General features: G+C 37.3%; 1 protein-coding gene across 5 annotated transcripts in view; it reads right to left on the reverse strand.

Moving 5' to 3' along the window:
• The window catches only part of nckap5 (NCK associated protein 5), an 856064-nt gene that overhangs the window by 198660 nt on the left and 630399 nt on the right, over window positions 1–27005 (reverse strand). For all 5 annotated transcript variants that reach the window (XM_062975038.1, XM_062975005.1, XM_062974931.1 and 2 more), the window contains 2 exons: window positions 15606–15644; window positions 4859–4978 (listed from right to left, as the gene is read on the reverse strand). In XM_062975038.1, the coding sequence (XP_062831108.1) occupies window positions 4859–4978; window positions 15606–15644 (159 nt within the window). The remainder of the gene's footprint in view (window positions 1–4858; window positions 4979–15605; window positions 15645–27005) is intronic.

Below are 27005 nucleotides of genomic sequence, written 5' to 3' on the forward strand. Positions count from 1 at the left end.
ATTCCACTTTGGTAGCTACTTTGGGCAGTGGGAACAAGATGCAAAGAACTCTTCTATGTACAATATCACTTTCTCAAAACTGGTTTAGGAAGAAATGCCTGAAATCTGTTTTGAAACTGCATTAAGAGGAAAAGGAGAAGGGAAGGAAGTTGCATCCCATTAGCAGGCATCTCACAACATGATCTTGGATGTAGGTCATAGTGTCTTAGGATTTCATAGCTCTAGAGCAGTGTTTCCTAAACTCTGCTTTTCCAGGTGTTTTAGATTTGAGCTCCCAGAAATCCTAGCCAGTTTATTAGCTGTTAGGAATTGTGGGAGCTGAAGTCCAAAACACCTGGAGGAGCAGAGTTTGAGAAACACTGAACTAGAGCATCTATCCACTTTAAATCTGTTTGCTGCCTCCTGCAGAATTCTGTGGTTTGTAGTTTAAACCGCTCAACCAGAGAGGTCCTGGGCCTCACTAAACTAGAAACTCCAGAATTTTGCAGGAGACAGAAACTGGATTTAAATTGGATAGGTGCTCTAGTATAGTAATGCCCAACCTGTGGGTCTTCAACTCCCATAAATTCTAGAAGATGGTAAACTGGTTGGGATTTCTGGGAGTTGTGGGCCAAAACACCTGGGGACCCACAGATTGAGAACCACTACTCTAGTACGATAAGAAGATGGACATCATTTTCAGGATATAAGGGGTAATAATCGAGGGGAAGCTAGTACATGAGTTCATAACTGGCAAATCTATCTTTTAAGTACCAAAAAACACAAACATGGCAGAAAATCAAGAAACAATAATTCACCACTCCTGGTAAACCCTGATAGAAATTTAAATAAAGGTAACACAGAATGAATCTAACAGAAGCCTATTTGTCTTTCTGCAAATAGTACCACAACTAACAGATGGCTACTTAGTACATGCAATCTATGTGAGAGCTGACCATTTGCATCCCAAGCAAAAACCCTTAGGAATGATTCTAGCCCAGTTCTGTACACAAGAACAAGCTTAAGAACCGCATCAAGATATAGGAAGGTTATGGAGACAAAGTTTTGGAGAAGTGAAGCTTAGCTACAGTTCTTTTAATATACATAATATCTATGAGTGCAACCTCCCTTAAAACAAATATTTTAGGGAGAACTTCCTGGTGGTAAGAGATGTGAAAAACTGCTTTGGAGTGTGATGGAGTTGCTTTCTTTGAAGGTTTTCAAGAAAAGGGTGGATTGTATATTCCTGCATGGCAGGAGTTAGGACCAGATTGCCTTGGGGTCTCTTTCAACTCTATGATTCTTGGAATAGGCCAAGAAAAGCCACTTATAGTTTTTTTTAGTGTCGCCATTAGTCAGACGACTTGATGGCACCCAACAACAATATATGAAAAATCCAGGTACAGGCTCCAACATGCATCTAAACTGGGATTAAGTTAGTCATGTTAATTAACTATTAATAAACATAGAAAAGATTCAATACTAATACTTGAATAAAAATGGAAAGAAAGTGTAACAGTTCTATCTACAGAGAAAAGAAACTACAAAGTTTATTTGTTGTGATAATAAGTAGAATTTCTGGAACAATTTATTTCTAGAGTTAATTTAATCATAAATTAAAGATTGGGATCTGTTAATAAGGTATTGGAAAAATTATGATGTTTCTGATTAAACTTTTCCTTTGATATAAATGCCTTTCTTGCTTCTTTTTGAAAATGTTTATAAGCAAAACAAGGGTTTAGTGGGATAAGAGAAATAGTTTAAATATTATTATTCCTGCTATTGATAATAATTGTATACATATGTGGACTTAATTAGTATGAAATGTACTCTTATCTTACATGTGTTATTTTTTCATATGTTTTTATTGAAAGATTTATTTAACAGAAGATAAAAAAAATGGGTTGGGATGGGGGGGGAGAGAAAAAAAAGGGAAGGGAGTGGGATGGGGAGAAGAAGGGGGTTGGGGGAGGTTCCTTGACTTATCTTACATGTGTTAGATGTGTATAAATTTGTACTATCTGTTTTACATATACAGTAGAGTCTCACTTATCCAACACTCGCTAATCCAGCATTCTGGATTATCCAACGCTTTTTTGTACTCAATGTTTTCAATACATCGTGATATTTTGGTGCCAAGTTCATAAATAGAGTAATTTCTACATAGTATTACTGTGTATTGAACTACTATTTCTGTCAAATTTGTGGTATAACATGATGTTTTGGTGCTTAATTTGTAAAAGCATAACCTAATTTGATGTTTAATAGGCATTTCCTTAATCCCTCCTTATTATCCAACATATTCGCTTATCCAATGTTCTGCTAGCCCGTTTATGTTGGATAAGTGAGACTCTACTGTATTGTGGTTTATTTACAAATCTTGAATTGTTAAATAGTGGGCGTTATACAATATTTTAGATGAATTTGGAATTAATGTGTGCATGAATTGGTTTGGAAAAGATTTCTATATATACAAATTACGAAAGAGTCAGTGGCACAGGATGTCATGCTTTACTGGCTACCATTTTGTTTTCAGTTGCAAGTCATAACCTGCAAAGATATACGAAGTTATGGCTTGAGATAAGATTATCATTGAGTGCACCCACACATAAGATTATCAGGAAAGGCTTTTCTGCCTGAAGCATATTATTTGGCAAGTACTCAAGACACAGCTTTCTAAAAATCATCTTCTGCATTTTGAAACTTTTTGACAAGAAACACGAGTATCTGACCATGCAGCCTTCTCGTTAGTTGAGTAATTGTTTTTTATTCATTCTACACTGGCACAGGAACCAGTATGGAAACCACCTGGGAAAAATGTGTACAAAAATAGGTGTACATTGATAAATGTATATGGGTTTTCATATGGATGTTTTTGGTTTTACAAACTGATACCGCAACATGATGGAATAAACACATTTCCCAAAAGATTTTAATATTTTACAAATTAAAACAGATCGCACTCAACTGCTACAGTGTTGTTCATGGATTCTTATATTGGTTTATTCAATGGCCAATAATGGTATTAGCATGGTATCCCTGTGTCTTCAACTTTATTAAGAGGACAGACTTTCCCATGTTCTGGCTTGCTATTCCTGGTTTCTGTTCTGTCCTCTTTAGAAAACTATGCAAAGCTCTCGCTCTTACTTCTTTCTTGTGGTTTTGTTTTATTCTCATTCTTTTTCTGTTAGAACATTAACTTTTATTTTTCTAGTATAACAAGTCCTGCTTTTTACCTTTTTTGTTTTTATTGTGAGCCTGCAAATACAGACCTATTCATTTTATTTCTACATATGACCTAATACGTTTTAGATACTTGTTACATGCCTATGAAACATGGGCCATCTAGAGATGTCACATTCAACTTCTGGAACGATTATATCAGCATTGCCTCCGAAAAAAACAAACATATAGGCCCAAAAAAGTAAGAACACCAAGTAAAACGAATCGCCGTGGGCATGGATCACGGATATTCGTAGTTGACTATCTTTCTCAAACAGCCCACCTTCACTTTTTTCAGCACAAATGTATACCCCATAAGAAAAACTTTGGGCTCATTTAGTCCACTACAAGTATAAGACAAGCAACTAAAGATATGAGCAGAGTCCATAACTGGAAGGCGCTTTTCATATATTCTCATTTATCTTTTCATCTATTCATATCTGCAGCTACTCCAACTGTAATCTTTTTGCCCACTCTACTCGCATCCTCTTCCTAAGAAAGGGCCTGTCCTTTCACAAGAAACAGACATCCTGAATTCCAAGAGGACTTACTCTTTTGCTGCTAATGAAATTGTTTCAGTCCCCACATTGGCCAAGGCTGGAGTGACTTCTGTATGCAGTGAGATCCCTCCAACTGAACTACAACAAAAATTACATCTGTAGGCCTTCTCCTCCTACTGCCGCTTTGGACTTTGAAAAGCAAACCGCAAAGTAGTGAGAGAACACTCTATCTATCTATCTATCTATCTATCTATCTATCTATCTATCTATCTATATACACATACATACATACATATATATGGATGGCTGGAGTTACGCTTACAAACTATGATAAACTGAGGAACAAACCTATTGAACCTATCTTGTTTGCAACTTAGGAGCTACCTGTACTTTAAAAATTGATAAACAGATACAAGTATATACATCTTATAAAAATTGTACAAAGTAAATACACATTTACATGATGAATTAAGAAAAAATATATTTAGTTTTATCCATACCATTGGCACATTTATCTAAAAGACAAAAACCTGAATCTAATTAAGGTTTCTGAGTAGAATTTGCAGAACTATTGCAACCTTCATTATTATTTTCACCATTCTCTGAGGAGAAGGTCCTTCACTCCTCAACGACAACTATGGAGGGCAGGAAGTCCTAAGTGGGTCAGAAACAACCACATACACACAAAATAGTACAATATTAGCTTTTATGTGAGAGCTTTATAAATATGTATAAATAAAATCTGTTTGTGTAGAACTCAGCATCTCTAATGAATGCAACTACATTTCAGTATGACACGATTAAAATAATCATAGTTCAAGCAAGATAGATATCTCTTGTTGCTCTTTTTTTTCTTCTCGTTCCTGGGATAATTATTTCTTTCCTTCTTTTTGATAAGTATTTTCATCAACAAAATTGCACTCTGCTTCCTGTCCTTCCCACTTTTATTCTGACTCAAATTGCATGCCTCCAAAATGTGTAGGTATTAAATTTGAACAATATTAGACTTTAGATAATGGATGTTTCTTTAATGCTCTGCCTACGAAATGGCTTTTTTTTCTTGTTGACACTCCATAAGCTCTCTAATGTTATGTAATTGCATTCAGCATAAATTGCACATATTTCATGTGTACAAATGTATTCCAGCATAAGTTTACCTGAAGCAGTAAGCCAGATGTTGGTCTCATTCTCTGTTGAAATAGTACACTTAATGTTCGGTTCTGCTGTTCCAGGTCAAAAACTCTTGTTTTCAGCTTCAAGCATTCTTCCCTCAAATCCTACATGAGGAAAAATTAATAATATTAACAAATGTGAAATGAAATGTTGCATGAACTTTGTAACACACTCTATAGAACATCTTAAGATTGAAAATTCATTTCAACCATAAGGGTTAGGCAAAAGATGGTGTTTTAAATAGGAGGGACACTAATTTAGGCCAGTAGCTTCAGTACTGATTGTCTCAACTGTATAATCGTAAATACATATATTTCGAAGAAACTTCATGTGCGTTCAGTCAGACTTACTCCATGCACAGGTACATAACATTGCAGTTAAAATAATTTGATTATGACTATATACACAAGCTTTAAAAAAGAAATGATTAAATATTTCTAAACAACTAGGATATAACTCCTCAAGAAAAAGTCTTAGCAATAGCACTTTAGGAGTACTCTAATGTTGACAAAAAATGAACCATCCCAGGCCCATATGTCATCATGATCTCAAGCAAAAAGAAAACAACCAATGCCAGTCAAAAGAAGATGGAAACCATGCACAACAGGGATAGCTGTATTTGAGAAAGGTATATTACCACCATCTTCACAACCTTTTCATTATAAATCAACTAGCACTGACAGCATATACATCCCTGGCCATTGATCTGTCCCTCTGCAACTTCAAATTTGCAATCGGGTTGGTGCGACTGATGAAGCTTGGTGGCGGGGGGGGGGGGGGGGAGTAGAGTACACAAACATTATACAGTATTTCATGCAACATCTGGCTGGATAGATACTGAAAAATTAATCATTATACAAATATTTTTTGTGACAGATGAGCAAGATACTGAATTTGTTTTCGTGGATAGATGTCATCTTTCTCTCTCCCACATAGACAGGTGTGATTTTATGCATATGTTGATATAGATTCACTGTGTTACATTAGGGGGGATTGTTCTAAACCAGGACTGGAGAATTTCTAGTTTTGTGGAAGCCACTCTAATCTTCAGATTAAAAGAGATAACTGCAAAAGAGATAACAATTCAACCTAACAATTCAATGGATGGTTGGGTACTGTAATATGCATACACACACACACACACACACACACACACGCATAACATTGAGGTACTGATCACTAAAAATCTCAAAGGCAGAGAATCTATCTGTCTAATATTAATATTGATAATAATAATAATTTTATTTCTTACCTGCCTCTCCTCATGGCTAGAGGCAGGTTGCAAAACAATTAAAAAACATAAACTCAAAAACTCCACAAATACACATATTAAAACATACCTCTATAAAAACTACATAGGCAAAGGTAAAGGTTTCCCCTGACATTAAGTCCAGTCATGTCTGACTCTGGGGGTTGGTGCTCATCTCCATTTCTAAGCTGAAGAGCCGGCATTGTCCGTAGACACCTCCAAGGTCATGTGGCCGGCATGACTGCATGGAGTACCGTTACCTTCCTGCTGGAGCTGTACCTATTGATCTACTCACATTGGCATGTTTTCGAACTGCTAGGTTGGCAGGAGCTGGAGCTAACAGTGGCCGTTCATGAAACAGAGATTAAACAAAGGATATGCATTTAAAATGCATGCTTAAAGACGGCCTAGGTAGGCTTGCTGGAAGAGATAGGTCTTTATATGATTTTAAAATTCTGACAGCTCATTTCCTATACATGTTATTAGTAACACTCCAAATTTCATTTGGTGAATGGAAAGAACTCAAGTCACTGATTCATTGCTTTGTTTCTTTTATGAAAAAAGGAATAAGTAAAATATTTTTGCCAAGCTAGAATTTATATTTTGGAATGGGCTCCTCAGTGATGGCTACTTGAGGCTAGAAGTTCATGCAAATGATAAATCTAGCTAAAGGGTGTTGCATTGCTACCCCTTGGTCAGCACTTGGAAAAGTTAGAGCCACAAATCCCAGATTACCCTAGGCAAGCACACCCACTGGCTTCCTATCATTTATAAGCAGCATTACAGTATTTTAAAGTGGTGGTCTAAAATAACTTAAAGGGGTTCTGTCCGGTCTTGTAGTCTTTTGCCAAAGCCAGCACAGTGACCAGAAAAGAAGAGGTAACACAATGAGACACTTTTGTTAAAGAAGATAGCCTAGGGGAGAAAAAGCCCAACCCATGCATTAGCTTTAATTCAAAGGTAACTCTCAATGACTTAAGAAGTGATTTTGCCTGAACACATTACAAAAGGAATGTGTATTTAAAATTCCCCTGAGGCTTACCAAGTTATATATTCTTTGCCTTCTAAAGTGACAAGGCGGCAATGATATTTTTTATTTGAAGTGTAGTAAAATCCTAAAACCTTTCATTCTGCAAACAGAAGTCCCCATTAATAACTGGATCATCTCGGACCTCATGGGGGAACTATTATATATTTTCTGTTTAACCAAGCAAAAGCACTAGTGCCAGTCTGCATGAGGTTCTGAAAAATAGCGAAGACACCAAAAGCCTGTCTGCCCTAATTAAGGCTGAGAGCCACAGACACAGTAAGAATATCGCTTCGTGAGAACTGGTTAATTCAAGCTATCCACAGATAAAGCGAAACCTCCTGTGCATAATTTCTTTTAAAAAAAACCTCTACAATTTGACATTTTCGGCCCCTCTTTGCTTTAAAGATTAAGATGTAAGTTGCTAGATACCCCAATTATTGAACAAAGTGTTCCAACACTCGAGTTATTCACAGACAGAGAAAATAAATCAGACCTAGTGATACATTAGCATATTATTATTTTCTTATGAAATAAATTGAGAAAGATATTTGTAAAAATTAAAAATCTTAATGAATATTTGCATTCATCTAACAATTTGAGCCTGGAACATCCTAGGTCATAGACCTTTCTTGCCTCTTCCAAGGAATATGCTCCAACTTTAGTTATTTCACTTACATGAAATTTCATCAACGGAAAGTTCCCAACATTTACTTTCTACATTTAAAAACAGTACCTTCTATCTACTAGGTGTGCAAGAAAATGAACAATAAAGGAATTATTAAAATTTCATATATACTTAAGAAACCCAGAGAACAAAAGATTGGAGGGAAACTCATATAAGAACATTTGAGTGCTGTATTAAACAATGAACAACAGAGCATTATTCCAGAATAAAGGTATGCCAACACAGAAGAGTTGTTACTGCTTAAAATAACATTAAGAAACAGACATTGCTTTTGGGCAGATGTTCACAATTGGGGGCTATAACCGGAAAGGTTAAATTTCAGGAACACAACACCTCCCACCCTGTTGCCTAGCCAAGTGATTAATCACATGACATAACTCCAGTGACGACTGTAAACCATTCAATGTAAGGAAAGAGGAAACCCCAGATATCAAAAAACACCACATTGAATTGTGCCCAGAAAAAAACATGAAGATGGTAAAGTTCTTCCAAAAAGATCTATAATGAACACTTGGGAATGATTCTCACACCCCTCAACATTTAATGGATAAAAATTAGGACACATGTGGCCAAGCAACACAACTGTGGTCAAAATGGCAAAAAGTTGTTAAGAAGGATGCACACAAGCTCGGAAAGGCTTTGGTTGTTTTTGCCCAAGCCTACTGGGAATGGCACTTTTCCTCTCTTCTCCTTCTTGCTGAATTAACGGATCTTCAATACCAAGTCTGAGTATGGCAGATAGGAAACTTTAAGATACATAACATATAAGAGAATACCAGTTCCTTGTGGGCCACCTTGAGAATATGGGGATCCACTAGGAACCATCATTGCATGTGAGTTTTGCAATATTACTTGTTTAGTGGCTGAATAAAATAGAATGTTGAACTAGATCGTTTCTAGGTCAGACTGGGTCATTTAGCCCAAAAAATGGCTCTACAGTTGTCCCTCCACATTTTGATTTTTACAGATTTGATTATTCATGGATTTGATTAAAAATATCCTTTCTAAGAATTTCTAGTTCCTCCAGTGTGATTCTATGGTCGACTTCCTCCAGGCCTAATGGAGGACCTAGAGATTTCTAGAAAGAACACCTTTCTAGGAATCTTTAGGACTTACAGAGCAATTCTATGTTCGGTTTCCAATCGAAGTTGACCATAGTCATACTGGAAGACCTACACATTCCTAGACAGATGTTCTCTCACGTAAAAAAAAAAAGCAATTATTTCATTCAGTAGTTACTGAATTATCCCAATTATAATATAAAGAATAGGAGTTAGTAGCTAATTTTTCTTAGCTGCAATACTTTTCGGAGTATATTTATGACTATCTCTCTTTGCTGGATTGTTATCCTCCTTTCGGTTTTTAGATTCCTCTTAAGTAAAACAGCAACTTGTGTAAATAAAGGAGATATATATATATATATATATATAGTTATGCTCTGAGTCAGAACTCCCAATTTAATATATTTTTCTTCATATTTCCACCCTAAAGCTGGGCTCACTGGAGAAATTCTGTATAAGGAATGATCTCTTCTGAAGTGCCAATTTCAAAATATAAATTTGATCTCAAGGATTCAGTGACATTGATAAATCATGGTTTCTCTCTCACAGTTGATGTTGCCATGATCTCACAGTGTAACGACAGCCATTTCATATACTTCCAGGCTTCCCAGTACTTCATTCTTTACACTGTTATATGATGTGCTTAATATAAAAAAAATCACTCCTTCTGGGGCAATTTAAAATTCATGATATAATATACATGGTTGATGTTACTATACAGTATTACTCTTCTGGTGTTTTGGAGAGCTCTTCAGATTCCCTCTGTATCTCATGATGCCCCTAAGGGATGCTACCTCTTGGTGACATTACTTGGTCTGTTTTACAGCAGTGCAGTAGAAGATTTATCTGTTTACCAATTATTGCTTGGATTTGTACATGAGCTGTTTGTGACTGACCCAAAGAGCCTAATTTCCTATTTACTGTACAGTATTGTCTTCCTGTCCTTTCTTATAAATGGGCTTCATCCAAATGGCATTAGGAGGCCAGAACAGTTAACATTCATTAACATTTAGAGTGCTGCCTTGTGTTTCCCCTCTAGGATATTAAATTAGCTAGTGTTATTCAGAAGTAGCCAAGCATCTGTTAAATTTCATCAATACTAAGCAAATTACATTATTAAATACATTTTAATCTATCTTCTTAGTACATTCATAAGGACTTCAGAACACCTGTGGATTTTGTGTCTTCTGGAATTGACAACAGAGGTTGTCATGAGCAAAACTCAGTCCTGGTGGAATTACAAATAAATCATAAAAACTTTCTTTTAATTCCCCCCTCCATCTACATACACACATTTTGTTAGTTTTGAAAAGGAAACATGACATTTTCCAAACTACGTTATAATATATTGAGGCTGGCAAATATCCCATATCATATGAACTTTTAGTTTAGTAAGTTGATCTGACTCATTTAAGTCCCCAATTTCATGAACTATTTAGCTGCATGACAACTGAAGTTGAATAGAATGCTGATTTGTTCATGGGGTGGTAAATTTCTTTAAATTCTATCCTGATAATTTATAGAAGGTAGTTGAAAGAAAAAACCAAGAACAAAAATCAATTTATATGGCTAGATTATACATAAAACAGCAGAGGTTTCCTCCTGTAGCTTGCCTGACATTCCCATTTATGTTAGGTTGAACTTATTATGGGATAGAAAAGTAGCTGGGAAAACATTATCAAAAATATATGCATGCATGTCTCCTCCCGGCCCCTGATTCCACTTTTGTCTGATACCTGCATGCACATACAAATAGAAATATGATCGGACCACAAATGACACCATTGTAGCTCACATATACTACATACTTTTAGTAATGTATTTTTGAAAATTGTAATTCCCATATACAAAAACAATTTATCCTAAATATTTTCTCACCATTTAAAGAGATCATGAGCGGTTTGGCACCTTTTTTCCAGTTCAAGAATTTGCAAAAAATGTAAAGAAAAATTATGTACTATAAACAATGCTTTTGCTTATTTTTCAAAAATAAGTATAGCTGCTTCATTTTGCTTTTTGGATATATAATGATCAAAGTTTTTAAGAAACAAATGCTAATGCATTAGATTCCACCTTGGGAAGGGGGTGGGAAATTAAAATACAGAAGCAAGTTAAGTAGATAGATAGATGGATGCACACAATACAGACAAAATATCGAGTAACACCTGTGATAACATGGTTACAGACAATCAACAGAAATTTGGTGATGCCAAAGCAGACAAAAAGTGCAGAGCTTTCAAATGTGACAAAAAGGAACCTCATAATAGTGAGGGTTTAGCAAAAGAAAAGCTCAAATATATGAAATGAAAATCTTGGATTCAGGCAAAAAGTAGAAATGTCCAAAATAAATACTATAAAGAATGGTTGACACCCTGCATTGTCAGATACAAAAGTCTCAATAGTTGTAATTGTCTGACAATATCACCCCCTCCTGCCAAATACTCCTTTTTCAACCAACTGAAGGCACAGTTGAAGGGTTTCTGAGGTTCTGTAGATCAGGGGCTAGTTCTCAACTGCTCTCCCAGTTGTGGAGCATGTTGAGAAGAGGCAGTTGGTTAAACCCCAATGTGGTTTACAACTGCCACAATTGCTTCTCTCAACACACCTGAGAACAAGGAGAGCATTGGAGATATAATCTCCCAATACAGTAGAGTCTCACTTATCCAACACTCACTTATCCAATGTTCTGGATTATCCAACGCATTTTTGTAGTCAATGTTTTCAATATATCGTGCTATTTTGGTGCTAAATTCATAAATACAGTAATTACTACATAGAATTACTGCATACTGAACTACTTTTTCTGTCAAATTTGTTGTATAACATGATGTTTTGGTGCTTAATTTGTAAAATCATAACCTAATTTGATGTTGAATAGGCTTTTTCTTAATCTCTCCTTGTTATCCAACATATTCGCTTATCCAACGTTCTGCCGGCCCGTTTATGTTGGATAAGTGAGACTCTACTGTACTTTAGAAACCCTTCAGTTAAGGCTCTACTATGCGGAAAAGATAGTCTTGGAAAATCATGGTTATTTGTTAACTATGGGCCCTTACACACTACCCTTTATTCTAGGATATGATCCCAGATTACCCGCTTTAAACTGGAATATATGAGTCCCCACTGCCAGATAACCTGGGATAAACAGATAATCTAGGATCAGATCCTGGGATATAGGGACAATGTAGAAGGGGCTTATATGAATCCCAAAATTACTGTATTTCATCATGTAATTGTCACATTTCTATGCCTTTTGTAGCTGAAAAAAGGGGGCAACTATTGTGAAATAAAACAAATCATACTGCTGGCAGACAATCTGCAAACAGTGGAGGAAGACAGTTTCCCCATTGTAAACTGCAGTGTGGGGAAGACTCAAGGCTTCCCTCTTCATGTTACTTGCTGCACTGTACAAACAACAGCATTATCAGTGCACCCACTTCACTCTCCCGTATGCCTGCTCCTCTTTCAACTACAGCGCTTCACTCTCCCGCGTGCCCATTCCCTTTTCAGCTATGGCACTTCACTCATCTGAATCTGAAATCCCTGAGCTGAAGAGTGACAATACTCGCTCTCTTCAACCCAGTGCTTTCAGACTCAGCCAAGCGAAATTCCATAGCTGAAAGGGAAGTAGGCACACAGGGAAATGAAGTACCACAGGTGAAAGGGGAGTGAGCATGCGAGCGAAGCTGTTGTTTGTATAGTTCAGAAAATCATGTGAAGAGGGAAGCTTGGAATCTTTTGTGTGCTAGTAGACTTTACAGCAGTGAAGCTGTCTTCCCCTGCTGGCTACACTGTATGCAGATCATCTGACAGCAGTACATTGGGGGCATGAATCAAGGCTGCGATGATTATGTGAGGAAAGGAAAAATATCAATTTGGGAGCCCGAAAAAGAGTATGCGGCTATTACGCAGTGGCGACCATTGCGCAATAAAAAAGAGTTTGTCATCTTATGTGAAATTTATTATCTCATAACTACAAAACAAGATACAGTCAAAGTATTTCTGGGAGGTTTGGTGTCATTATACTCCTAAATTCATTGCAGACCATCTACTTCTACTATGAAGCCAATAGTTTTCTAGAAACACTGAAATCATCACATAAGAGTGCAGGGGTTAACTTTCACTACTAAAGATTTCTATTCAAATTCCCAAATGGGTTTCTTTTCAAAACAATCCATTTCAGAACTAAAAAAGGATTATGCTTTGATTACAGATGTGATAAAGAACTGAATAAAGAACACATGAGCTTGTATTAAGCTATGCCAATACCAACAATGGTACTAAAAGCCACACCTGCATGTGTCTTTGCATCTCACATGGAGGCTTCTTAAAACTGCAAACTGTATTGGCTAGGGTTGGCTATAATTAATGTGATTAGAGAAAGTACGTAGGAATAATTAATTTAAGCCTTTTCTCCCCTGCTGCAGCCCTGAAGAAAATTCCCCTTCAGTAGCTGGTATTAGCTTTGGGCAGAAAACTCCTACTGCCATAATTTTTTTTTAAAAAAAACGTTTGCTTTTAGACCACTAGAGTTTTTCCTTATGAATGTATAATCTGTTGTCCAAATTTCCCAGTTTGTAGGAAATCTTAAACAAGTCATAAGAACGAATTCACAATTGGAGTGGTGTGAAGTGGCTATTACTGACAGATAATTTTAAAATAAAATAAGAGTTTGACAACTTAAACATGAAAAGACAACAGTACCGGTACTTATTTGTTTGATTAATATTCTACATTTATCCTGGAAGTATAATCCAGGTCTGATTGATTTTTCCCAATGGGTCAGGGCCCATTTCAAACTTTTGATTCTGGTATTTAAGGCTATGAAATCTAATCTTCCACAGTACCTGGAAGCTCGGTTAGCATGGTATGGACTATTTAGGAATCTAGGATCTGCAGACAAAGGATGAAGGTCTGTCTCACTGACTTGTACAGCTCTATCAAGGCTATCTATCTTTGATTTGCTGGATAAAGCTTCTCAATTGCCCCAGGGGTTGAATAGTGCTTAGTGATTGGTGGGGTGCTGTGGATTTCATGTCAAGTATATTTATAATGTTTTATTTTCCTTTGCTTTGTTTGTACAGGTTCAGTATCTATTATCCAGAAATTCAAAATGTTTCAAAATTGAAAACTGTACACAAAGGTGGCGGAGACAATAACACCTTTGTTTTCTGATGGTTGAATGCAAGCAACGTTTTTCCTGTACAAAAATATTAAAAATAGTGTGTATGTCATTATCCCCAGGGTATGTGTATAAAGTGTATATGAAATATAAATGATTTTCATATTTAGATTTGAGTCCCATCTCCAAGAAATCTTTGTGTACATGCATATATTCCAATAATCATAATAAGAAATCCAAAACACATCCTAATAATATAGAGAAGGGATACTCAACCTATATTTATTGATGGTCTGTCTTTTTGTGAAAAGGGTGTTTTAAATAAAGGTTGCTGTTGTTGATGGTTTATTTTTTTGATATTGTAGACATTAGAATTCTCTACTGACTTCATGCAATGATAAAATCCCCCCCACACACACACACAGCCAGCCTACCCTTCAGCTGCAGAAGCCTCCCATCCTATGCCCATTGAGAAACTCTTGAATAAAAGGATGCATCAGCGAAGCAGGACAGCCTTGAAACAAGGTGATTCTCTCTAATGATTAGTCACTAAATGGCTATGGCTACAGCTCAAATATGAGTTGGGGGCAGGGGGAGAGGAGAAACGTAGCATAGGTATAGTTAAGACAATACCAAACTATAGTTTGAAAAAAAATGAACAAATTCCTCTGCACACTGCACATATCTTATTTGTAGTACAAAAAATTAAACGATACAATATTTGAAATGAAAAACTATTTTAACCAACATAAATGTACCAACATTTCAATGGGAAGTGTAGGAGTGCTGTTGTTGTGTGCCTTCACGTCATTTTAGATTTAAGGCAACCTTAAGTCTAAAGTTTAGGGTGGGGGCAGGGAAATGACCTTCGCAACCTTAGTTTGAAGACCCCTGGCCTACATGAAGATCTTTTATAATACATCTCCATGATGGGAATGTCAGCCAATAAATGTTCTCTGTTCTTTACTTAAGAGAATCTGTAACTCTCCTTAAAATTTCCTCAAAATCATAATCCATATCATCATCATCATCATCATCATCTTGGTGAGTTTTGTATATTACACATGACATTTATTTCCAACAACAATAGTGTGTGTTTATGTCCAAGCTCAAGAAACCAAGATATATGAAAAGCTAGAGTGTATACTAAGGAAATCCTGGGACCATGCATCTCAAGGTTAATTTATTTGTAACCTTGATGAATTTTAGAAATTAAATATACTTGAGTAGCCTGCATGACCACTCTCATCTATGTTTCTCCTAACTAGGAGAAACAACTTTCTAGGATGGCCTGGAAAATCACATCTCTACAGGGCTCCTATATAGCCCATCAAGTTTTCAAACACTGAGAAAAAGAGAGAAAGGACCTCCTTCTGCCTCATAAGGAGAAGGAAACAAGCAATGGAAAAGTTTGAATGAGGGGTGAGAACAACAAAAAGAAGAAAATAGGGGGGGAACCATAGGGAAAGACAAGGACTAAAGCACTGCTAGTGAACTTGCTACTTTTGATACTTTTTGTAAAGATATTTGATATCTCTAGTTTCTGACCTTTAAAATAGAAAGCAAATGTGATAAATTACTCACCTTTTGAGTAAGCAGTGCTTGCACAACCTGGTTCGCAACCTAGATAAGAAATAAAGTACATTTGAGCTGTATATCATATTAATTTCCTTAGCATGTCAGACAATATTTCTTATGTACTGGTTTTAATCTGAATACAGATTATTAATTAAATACAGAAACACATTTTTAAAACTATACAATACCATTTTGAATGTTTACTTTTCACATATTTGTATTATGTAATAGCTTTTTCTATATGCATATCTATTAAAATACACTATGAGTATTATTTTATAAAAGCAATTTGCTACTTTATACCTGATATGTATTCATGCTGATCCGTATGTGTGTGTGTGTGCTATTCACAAATAAAATTCACTTTTTCAAGAATTTCATTTAAAAAATATTCCACTCAATGAACTAAAATGAACAAAAAAAAATCAAAGTAATTTATTTTGATAAATCATTTTATTCTTGTGTGATCTAAGAATTTGATTTGATTCATAATCTAATAAAATTACTCAATACTGTCTTCTCTTTCCAAAACCAGTCTCTAACCTAAGGCAACAAAGGAAGGAAAAGACATAAAATAGCTTAGTATGTGATTTAACGGAAGACGCAAAGTAGTAATAACCCATAGCAGCAAATGTCCTATATATCTCAAATCCACCTGCATTGCCCTATAGGCTTTTAGAACTTACATATAATGGTGTTGCATCTGCCTTGTACTTTCAGTCTTAACACTGTCTCTCTAACAGTAAATGGAACCAACCCTCTAATACCTCATTACTTTACTTAGTTACTTGAGATTACGTTTTAAAAATAAATACAATGCCATCAAACCTCTTAAAAAGTGTCCAAAGGTACTATAGAATTGATGCAGCTTGACACCACTTTAACTGTCATAGTTCAACAATATGAAATCATGGGAGTTGTAGTTTTGCAAGATCTTTAGCCTTCTCTGTACTAGAATGCTGCTAGCTCACCCATCTGAAACTCCCATTATTCCATAGCATTGAGCCATAGCCAATAAGGTGGTGGTAATGTGCTGTCGCAGGCTTTCATGGCCAGAATCACATGTTTGTTGTGTGTTTTCCGGGCTGTATAGCCATGTTCCAGAAGTATTTTCTCCTGGAAAAAAGGTTTTTTTTGGAAAAACTCCAAAATCAAAACAGTAAATAAGGAGCAACACTCTGAAAACAGAAGAATTCCAGACATGAATCAATGAGGGGCAGCTAATGACTCTGAACAAAGGATTCTCCCAGGCCAGGATGCGAAGCTTGGAAGGCCACTTAATGCTAATCAAGGTGTTTAATTACAACATGCACACTGGCCTCCAACAGACAAGAGTTCTTTTCCCTACCCTGGACCTTCCACAGATATATAAACCTTCCTTCCTTAGTTTTTCCATATAACCTCACAACCTCTGAGAATGGCTGCCATAGTTGTGGGCAAAACGTCAGGAGTGAATACTTCTGGAACACGGCCATACAGCCCGGAAAACACACAACAACCCAAAGTGGTGTTAAACTGCAATAATTCTACAGTGTAGATGCACCACAAATTAGTTCAATGGTTCTGTCCGTACAACTTCCACTGGGAACTTAGTGGGCTGAACCCATCACATGTACACAATTTTGTTGCTTTTTGGCTCTGACAGCCAACTCCACCTGCAAAAGCTGCACAGTGGCATAAATTGAAGATAGAATTATCTCTTTTAAATATCCCGTGAAAATAATTAAACAGTGTTTGAAATTAAGGATGCATATTTATAGAACATTTGTCTAAAAACAAAAATTGTGAGCCAGTGTAAAGGATAAATGACTCAACTAATACGTCAATACAATGTTACCAAACAGTGGGTAGACCTACCAACCAATATGGGTATTTAGAATAGAATCTTTGTGCTAGTCATGGACTGTAATAAAGTGTTGTTGTTGAATAGAACGGACAAGCAGTAATTCTTCAGATCAAACCAGTTTTAGTATGTCACCCAGTGGTCTCCTGACTCTCGTTATCATATGTGAAATGTGTCTTTAAAAATAATAATAATAAATATCAGTTCTGCATCCCTCCTTGATAAGGATGAATATTCAAGTTGAGATGTTTCTATGCCTTCACTTAGCAATTAACTGTAGTGATCTGGGGAGAAAATTCGCTTTGACAAACCTAGATTCAGCCTTTGCCCCTATCTTTATTTTTATGATCACATTAACACAAGGGGCAGAAGAAGATTGTTTGCATCAGTTGCTATTATTAGATTAGGTTAATGTAACATAATCTATGTGGGGCTGTCCTTAAAAGGTGTTTGGAAGCTGCAGAAAGTGCAAAATACAGCAGTCAGATCATGGTTGTATGTGGATTCAGGTCACATATTGTTTTACCATAGGGGTTTCAAGGAAGAAGGCTTCGGTGGTTTCTTGCCCGCCTCTGAGAAGTACAAACAAATCTCAATTATGGCGCCACTGTTTTTGTTGCTGAGAGATCCTGTGCCAGTGTCATTCCTCATTACTTCTGCTTCCCACTAGCATGTTTAGTCTGGCTCCTAAGGAAAAGCCTGTCTGAAACGGGAGATCCTAACAATGGCACTGTTACCATCGGAATCACAGGAGCATTCATTTCCACCATCATGGAAAGTAGTGATCTTATGAGAACTGCACTGATGTCCAATTTGCTTCCAAGTTCAATTCAAGGTGCTGCTTTTGACTCTTAATGCCTTGAACAGCTTGGGCCCCTTTATATATATTTTCAAAATATGCATGTTAAATATAAATATAATGATTCATTGAGCAATCAATAAAGAAATAATTCATTGGGTAGAGTGAAAATATGTGGACAAAACCTAATAGAGGTCCAACAAATAAACATAGTAAATTTAAAAAGCAGAAAAGGAATAATTGGTATAATGTGCCATTTCATAAATTATCATTTATTTTTGAGGCTGTGGTCCATCTCTTAGTTCATTGATGTACACTACAAAATTTGTTACCTGTCCTTGTGCAGATACGACTTCTAATATAGCAAATCAATTTCCCCATTACAGCCAGATGCCACACCTTGCTTTTCAGCAGTCTAATAAAATAGGATGATATCCTTTCCACTTTTTGCTACTCTATTCTAAACACCTAATGTATGCTATTTATACGCCTTTTCCTGTATAATTATTTTCCTATGCCATTTTCCCTGATGCACACCATTATCACAATGTACACATAGCTGCACACATTATTTGGACAAAGAAATGTAACATGAAAAATGGAAAAGGTAGAAAATAAAGGATAATTTAATTCCTGGTTGTGTATGGATTTTGGGAAAAAAGAATTGTCAACTGGCAATGAATGCAAAAGAAACAACTCTCCCATTCTATACAGTAGTAATAAAGCATACAAATATAACAAAGATTACACCATTTAAAAAGTTAATTTTATAATTACCAAACTAAAGATTGTGGCATGCAAGGAAATTACAATGTTGGTCAAAACATTATTAGAATAAAGTAATATAAGGGGAATAAACTAGTTCAATTTTTTGGGGATCTTTTCCATCATTTGTGCTTCCATGAAAATGTTTCTACTTGAAATCAAGGCTTTACTGTGGTTCTTATCTCTATCTTCTTAACTAGGTCATTGCTTAAGTTTTCATTGGTCTGATTAATCATTAGCTTAAACTCTAAAGCACAAAAAGTCACAAAATATATACAGATGAGGTTCTCGGTGAGAAAGTTAGAAAAGTTCTACACTTGGACTTGGATGAACAGCTGTTTGCTCTTCATAAAAAATGGACCAACCTATATAAAAGGGGGAGAGGAAAATAAAATGCAAAGGAACAATAGAAATAGAGGTGAATTTCTGTTTCCTAGATGATGACAGAAGCATAAAGAAGAAGGTGCTTTGGATAATGAATTGTAGCAGAAGCAGCCATTTCAAAACATACAACAGGCTGAGTTGCTCGTTGTACACTACTTACTCTCCACTTTCAACACAGAGCCCATTATACGACACACAGGGGCTTCCAGCTGGGCTCTGTGCCAAAAGAGAGCATATGCCGCCCCAGCAACATGGGAGGCTTCCAGTGTTGCCTTAGAAGCAATGGGGGGAAGCCGGGCATCGACACTTTCCCCCATGGGGTGGGGGTCAAGGTAAGGCGGGCAATGCGGGGCTTGGAGTGAAGGGTTCTCTACCCCCCTCCAGGACCTCATGGATTTGCCACAACGTGAGGTGAATCCATGGGACTTTGTAATAAGGTCCTTGACTTGAGCATGCATGTATCACAAGCATGCGTATATTACAAGTAGCCCCAAAGTTTCTGAACTGCAATCTGACTTCAATTCTTTTAGATACAATTTGACTATTTAATAAAGTTAGGCAATGGGACCAACATACACAAACAGTTTACATCATTGTGTTAATTTATTTTTTCAGCCAAAATCATAGTTGTATTTTGCTAAATATGCTAATTCAGTATAGCTGGATAAAGATGGGTTAAAATGGGTTATCAAACTTATTTTCATCATCACATATTACTTTACTGCAGATGGTAATGTAAATCCTCAGTAAATATTAAAACTATGACAAGTAAAATATTTTCTTGCATTCCTATACTAATCAAATGACTCAGCTCTAAACAATTATGCCCAGAGAGTGGAAATAGCTAGTAAACTGACTAGTTAAATTGTTAACAAATTAGATTTGTATGCTGGTGAGGCTTGACTGTTTAAGTTTCCTGATTAACACTGAATTGGATGCCATGCTTTATTTAGTTAATTAATTTTACCTTTAAATTTGTTAGAGTGAGTGGGTAGCTTCTCCTCTGGCAAATTCAGCCAGACAAGAAGACCTAAGATAGAGAAGGATTACGATGGGAAAGAGTGATTCTTGTGGAAGTAATGGAAGAGGGGGGATTGAAGAACAATTAAAGAGCAATGGAACAGCAAAAATGAATCCTGGAATGGCATGAAAGGAATTGGGTAGTGGATGATTAGTTTGCTCAGCCTTGAAACATCCTTGTCCCTTACAGAATATTAGGTCTTTTAGCCTGAATAGTTGTTGCATTCCGCTACGCCTACTGGTCTGTTCCTTGTTTGGAGAGGGATACATTATGAATCTCTTCAGTTCTTCTCTTTTGATTGTATTTAGGTTTATATTTTATGTTTTTGAATGATATACACTATTCTATGTCATTATTAGAATAAACTGCAATAAGCCACTTTATAAACCCGTAGTACATTTATTGCTCCTTGCAAACTGCTGTGCACATGGGTAATGAAGCAACATTTTCCCCCAACTCAACTCCCTCTTTTCCAGTGGTTCTCAACCTGTGGGTCCCCAGATGCTTTGGCCTTCAACTCCCAGAAATCCTAAAACAGTAGAGTCTCACTTATCCAACATAAACGGGCCGGCAGAACGTTGGATAAGCAAATATCTTGGATAATAAGGAGGCATTTAAAAAAAGCCTATTAAACATCAAATTAGGTTATGATTTTACAAATGAAGCACCAAAACATCATGTTAGACAACAAATTTGGCAGAAAAAGTAGTTCAGTACCCAGTAATGCTATGTAGTAATTACTGTATTTATGAATTTAGCATCAAAATATCACGATATATTGAAAACATCGACTACAAAAATGTGTTGGATAATCCAGAACGTTGGATAAGCGAGTGTTGGATAAGTGAGACTCTACTGTAGCTGGTAAATTGGCTGAGATTTCTGGGAGTTGTAGGCCAAAACACCTGGGGACCCACAGGTTGAGAACCACTGCTCTTTTCCTTCTGTTTTGTTCTCCCTGTTCAATCCTGCCTTCTCTTTTCTATCCTTTGCCTGACAGGGACTACATAGTTTGAAGGCTTTAGTGAAGTTGGGAATAATTAACATGGTACCGAAACAATAATTTAACCAAGTCCAATTGATTCACATACCTACTCAGTAACAGCACTGAAAGGTAAAATCTGAGCTTTATAAACATTTCATGTTGGTGACAAACTTTCTAGACATGCATCGTTTCGTGACACAGTAATTGAGGTTTACTAAGCAAACTGGAGGTTAAACACTGATTACAAGAGATATGAACATAAATTGCAACATATTTCATGAAAACCTTTCAGCTATACTTTTAAAAATATAAGATGCTTATTTCACATAGTCTCAGAGTTCCTCATTACATTCGCACAACACACCTACACACACTACAGTTGTTACAACTAATGTATTAGAACATATTTGGAATGCTCTGTTGTTGTTGTTGTTGTTGTTGTTGTTCTTGTTTATATGTTCAGTTGCTTCCGACTCTGTGACCTCATGGACCTGCCCACGCCAGAGCTTCCTGTCGGCCGTCACTACCCCCAGCTCTTTCAAGGTCAAGCCAGTCACTTCAAGGATATCATCCATCCATCTTGCCCTTGTGGTCACCCTTTTTCCTTTTTCCTTTCATTTTCCCCGACATCTTTCTCTTCTCCAAGCTTTCCTGTCTTCTCATGATGTGGCCAAAGTACTTCATCTTTGCCTCTAATATCCTTCCCTCCAGTGAGCAGCTGGGCATTATTTCCTGGAGTATGGACTGGTTGGATCTTCTTGCTGTCCAAGACACTCTCAGGATTTTCCTCCAACATCACAGTTCAAAAGCATCTATCTTCCTTTGCTCAGCCTTCCTTATGGTCCAACTCTCGCATCCATAGGTTACTATGGAGAATATCTGTTCCTTTTTCCTTCCATTTTTCCCAGCATCATTATCTTCTCCAAACTTTCCTGTCTTCTCATTATGTGGCCAAAGTACTTCATTTTTGGAAAGCTCTGGCTTTGATAATTAAGTGATTCCCCCTCCCCCTTTGCCCTGGTATAATTTCTTTTTCCCTTAGGATTTCTCTGTTTCTCCTTTTTCATTCACACCATTTTTGGTATATCATTTGAAGGGATTTAGTAAGGCTGCAGATGACGTCAAAAGATCAATCCATGCCATTATATTCTGCAAGTCTTTCTTTAACAACAACATGCTCATATGTTAAGTGAGTAAAATATCTGAAATAAACATACAATTCCTTGCAAACCTTTTACATTATTCTACATCAACCTTTAGTGAACAAATGATGTACAAGTGATCCTATCTTTTAGGGCAATCTTTTCAACATGACAGTTGCTGGATGAACTCCCATCACTCTTAAGTAAGAAATGATGTATTATGGGCTGTGTACTTCATCTGAAGGGTGGGGGAGTCCAAATTGGGAAAAGGCAACTTTAAATGGACAAAAAAAAAGAGTAAGGTAACACAATTGGGTCAATAGCAATAACCTCCCTGTCATTCTCTGTAAATCCTATTGTTAATGTCATGTGTTTTGAAGTCAACTCTCTGCTAGGGTTTCCTTGGCACCATTTATTCAAAGGAGATTTGTTATTGCTGTCCTCTTAGGCATAAAGTATGTGATTCACTCAAGGCCACCCAGTGGGTTTCTGTCCCCAAACTAATGGTTTAAATAATGAACTAATTAGCATTACTTTAACTAATCAAATGATTTAAATTATTAGTGTTGGTGTAATGAATTCATTTCTCAATTTCAAATGTTTAACACTATCAAATTAATTTTACAGCCCATCATTTCAAGCTCTGATTAGGCAACAAAACAGAGTCCTCATTTCCAATAAGATGAAATTCAAATTATATCTACTAGCTTCCCAGCAGAGGTCTTATTATTTATTTTAACAAAAATTCTGGGTTAAATCATGCAAATGTCAAGATAGCCTAGAGCTAAAACAATCCATAATATATTACCAATAATTTGGTCACATTGTTTGGTTAAAGAATGTTTAAAAATGGTAGGAAATTAGAATCTCTTTCCATTGGTTCTGAACATAAGCTGAACACTGGAGGGTCTAGCATTTCTTGTGGCTAAATTGGCATGGTAATTTTAATATGCTGTACTGTGACATATCGCATTGAACTGAAAAGACTGGATCTGTGCTTGACAGCAATCTCTGCTGCCGCTAATAACATGAATAAATATTATACCACTTCTTCACAATAAACTGACAGTCAAATTCCAGAATAGGAAACCAGGATTAAGCATTTAAACCCCTGGTCCCTGAGGCAGGAAAAAGGTAATCCTGTTTCTTGTATTAGGTTTCTTAGAGACAAGGAGAAGGGTTTAGGATGTTTTAGCAAGGTTGTTTGGCTTGTAAATGATTTTTAAAATAAATGAAACTCATTCCTACATAATGCAAAGCTAGACTGTTGAAGCACTAAGTATTTTCAAGTATAAAACAAATCACTGTTATATCAGTGTTAAAGGAAACAGCAGTGATAAATAGTTTTTTCATGTCAGGAGCGACTTGAGAAACTGGAAGTCGCTTCTGGTGTGAGAGAATTGGCCGTCTGCAAGGACATTTTGATTTTACCATCCTGTGGGAGGCTTCTCTCATGTTCCCACATGGAGAGCTGGAGCTGACAAAGGGAGCTCACCTGCTCTCCATGGATTCGATCCCCCAACATGTCAGTCAGCAGTCCTGCCGACACAAAGGTTTAACCCATTGCACCACTGAGGGTATTTGCAAATCAAACTGTCTGAATTACAATCAGAACTCTAAAGTTAAAGCTACTAGCAGGAGCGGCCTTAGGTTTTTTAGGTGGTAATCTAACCTAGGGCAGCTGCCTCCCGAAATTATGCCCCCCACCCCAAACTTACTGCCGCCGCCAGCGGCCATTGGGTCGCTCGCCGCGGAACCAGGTAAAAGCTTGTATTCTCATGAGATTTCCGCGAGAAATACTTCCTGGTTCCATGGTGAGCGACCCAATGGTCACTGCCGCAACTCGCCGCGGCTGCTTCGGGTGCGCCCAGGAAGGGCTGAGCCCGAAGCAGCGATTTCAGCAGCGTCAATGAAGAACTGGGCCTTGCTACTAGCCTAGCATTTTGATATCTTCTGTTCACTTCTTCTCCATGAGCCTGAGGAAGGCAGGCTGATGCCTTCCTGGGGCCCAGAGAACAGCTAGGGAAACATGCTGCTGCCATGTTTCATCCCTTCTCTGGATCCCAGGATGTTGGGCCACAGGAAGGGGCCCAGAGAACAGCCAGGGGGAGAAATACATCGACGCCGACACTTGACAGCAGCATGTTTTTTTCCCTCTTCTGGACCCAGGAAAGGCAGGCTACTGCCTTCCCAGAGCCCAGAAGAGCTGTAGAGAGAAACATGCTGTTGCCAAAAGCAAGGAGACAGACCTGCCTCTTGCTTTACCCGGCCACAGCCTGTCTGAGGCCCCAGCCACACCCTTCCAGCCCCAGCCCTGTCCCTTCCAGCCCTGACCTCACCCCTTCCAGCGCTGACACCGTCCTTTCTGGCCCCACCCACCCACACTCCCTCCCAGCCCACAAGGCGGCCCCAAGGCAAAAAGGTTTGCCCATGCCTGATATAGACATTGTGTAATGCCAGCCTAAAATAATGGTATTGGTTCCCAATACGTTCCTAGTTTGAATTGAATTTTCTTGTGATGGTAGTTAAAACCTAATGGGCTTGGGACTTCAATATATGAGGGATCACCTCTCCTTATCTTTGGCTTCTCGTGGATTAAGGTGTGATGGGCGTGGGGCTTCTTCATGCTCCACCAGTGAGGTCAATATGCTGTGTCGGGAAATGGGAGAGGGCCTTCTCAGTCAAGACACCCCACCTGTGGAAGGCCCTCCCCTTGGAGACCCAATTGGCACCTCACACTCATGTCATTTAGGCACCAATTTAAAACTTGGCTGTTCATCAAAGTCTTTGGGCCTCATTCACTGAAAACCAAACACGTGTGTACATAACTTTTAAAGCTTTTAAATCTGTTTAAATCTCATTATTGCTATTTAAAACATTTTAACTTGCTTATTCTGTTGTTTTAAATGTTGCTACTTGTTTTAATGATTTTTGTAAGCCATGATGAGATCCTTGATATAGGGTGGGAGTATGTGTGTAATGACACTAATAATATTAATACTAATAGGTTTTTATACCAAACCCACAATTTTCATATACTTTCCAACATTTATTTCTGTGTAGAATAATCTACTGAAATGTTGGTATGTGGAAATATCATGGAAAACTGTGCAGAAATATTCATTTTCACTCACATCAGGGAGAAAACTGCACAAATAATTTTCCTCATAGGTGAGGACCATATAGTTGAAGATTTACATCCTGGCTCTAACCACATAAAATGCAGTTCCAGGACAGTAGATAACTGCCTCTCTGCAGCTAAAGCTAAGTCTTTTTCCCTCAGGAAATCCAGAAGTCCATGTAATGAAAAACAACAATCTCCTAAATGGTTCTGCAGCTTTGCTATTTTTTAAAGTAACTTGTTTCCCACTTGTTTATGAGACCACAATACGCCTAACAAATAGTGGGGCTTGCTTTCTGCTTATAAAATCTCTAGGATATCTAGGATTCCTTATTTTAAACTTTTTTTCAGGGCCTCTTCTGATTTGCAGTAGCCATTATCATCAATTATAGTAATTCGTAAACTGAAATTCATATACGTGGACTATAGGGGAAAAACTTTGTGGATTAGTGTCCATTTATCTTTCATTTATCTTGTAGTGAAATTACCCAAATTCTACTGAAGACAAACAATAACTCTACAAAATGATGCTCAACCTGTGCAACAGATATTCCCTCAAGTGTCAGATAAAAGACAACATTCCATATCATTCTTTCATTTCCCTTCCTATTTCTGAATTAAACTACATTGCAAAGTGCAATACAATGGAAAACTTTCGATTTCAAAACACATGAATTAATTTCTGTATCACATTTTTAATTGCCTTGGGACGATCCCCTCAACATACACATTACCTAGGCCACTTGCATTTAGCCATTTTACTGTCCCCACAGTCTGTTCCAAGGAAGAAAATGGAATATTTTTCAAGATGACACTGTGGCACTTCTAGCGGCACGAGCATACTTTCCGTATCTACTGCAAGAGCCAGTGTAGCCGTTTGATTATTTTACTAGGACTCTGGGAGATCATGGATCCAATCCCCACAAGCTAAAGGAACACAGCAGTGATCTTGGGCAAGTCACACACTCTCAGCTTCAGAGGAAGGCAATGGCAAAGTGTCTATGAACAAATCTTACCCTTCAACAAGTTCACCTTAGGATTGTCGTAAGTCAGAAATGATTTAAAAGCAACAACACTATGAACTACTGATGCTGCTATTTTCCCTCCTACTCCTTCCACAGCACAGAGAAGTGTATGTGTGTGTGTGAGAGAGAGGGAATTAATGGATGTGTATGAATTATGTGTGTATGCCTTCAAGTCTCCTGTTGACTTATGATGACCCCATGAATTTCAAGGGGTACTCAATGACGGTTTTCTCAGTTGCTTCCTCTGAAATATACCCTCTAGCTTTCCTTTGCTGTCCTCCCATCCAAGTACTGTCCAAACTTAAGAGTTCTTCCCACTTT

The sequence above is a fragment of the Anolis carolinensis genome, chromosome 1 (genome assembly GCF_035594765.1).
Source record: "Anolis carolinensis isolate JA03-04 chromosome 1, rAnoCar3.1.pri, whole genome shotgun sequence".
Taxonomy (NCBI): Eukaryota; Metazoa; Chordata; class Lepidosauria; order Squamata; family Dactyloidae; genus Anolis; species Anolis carolinensis.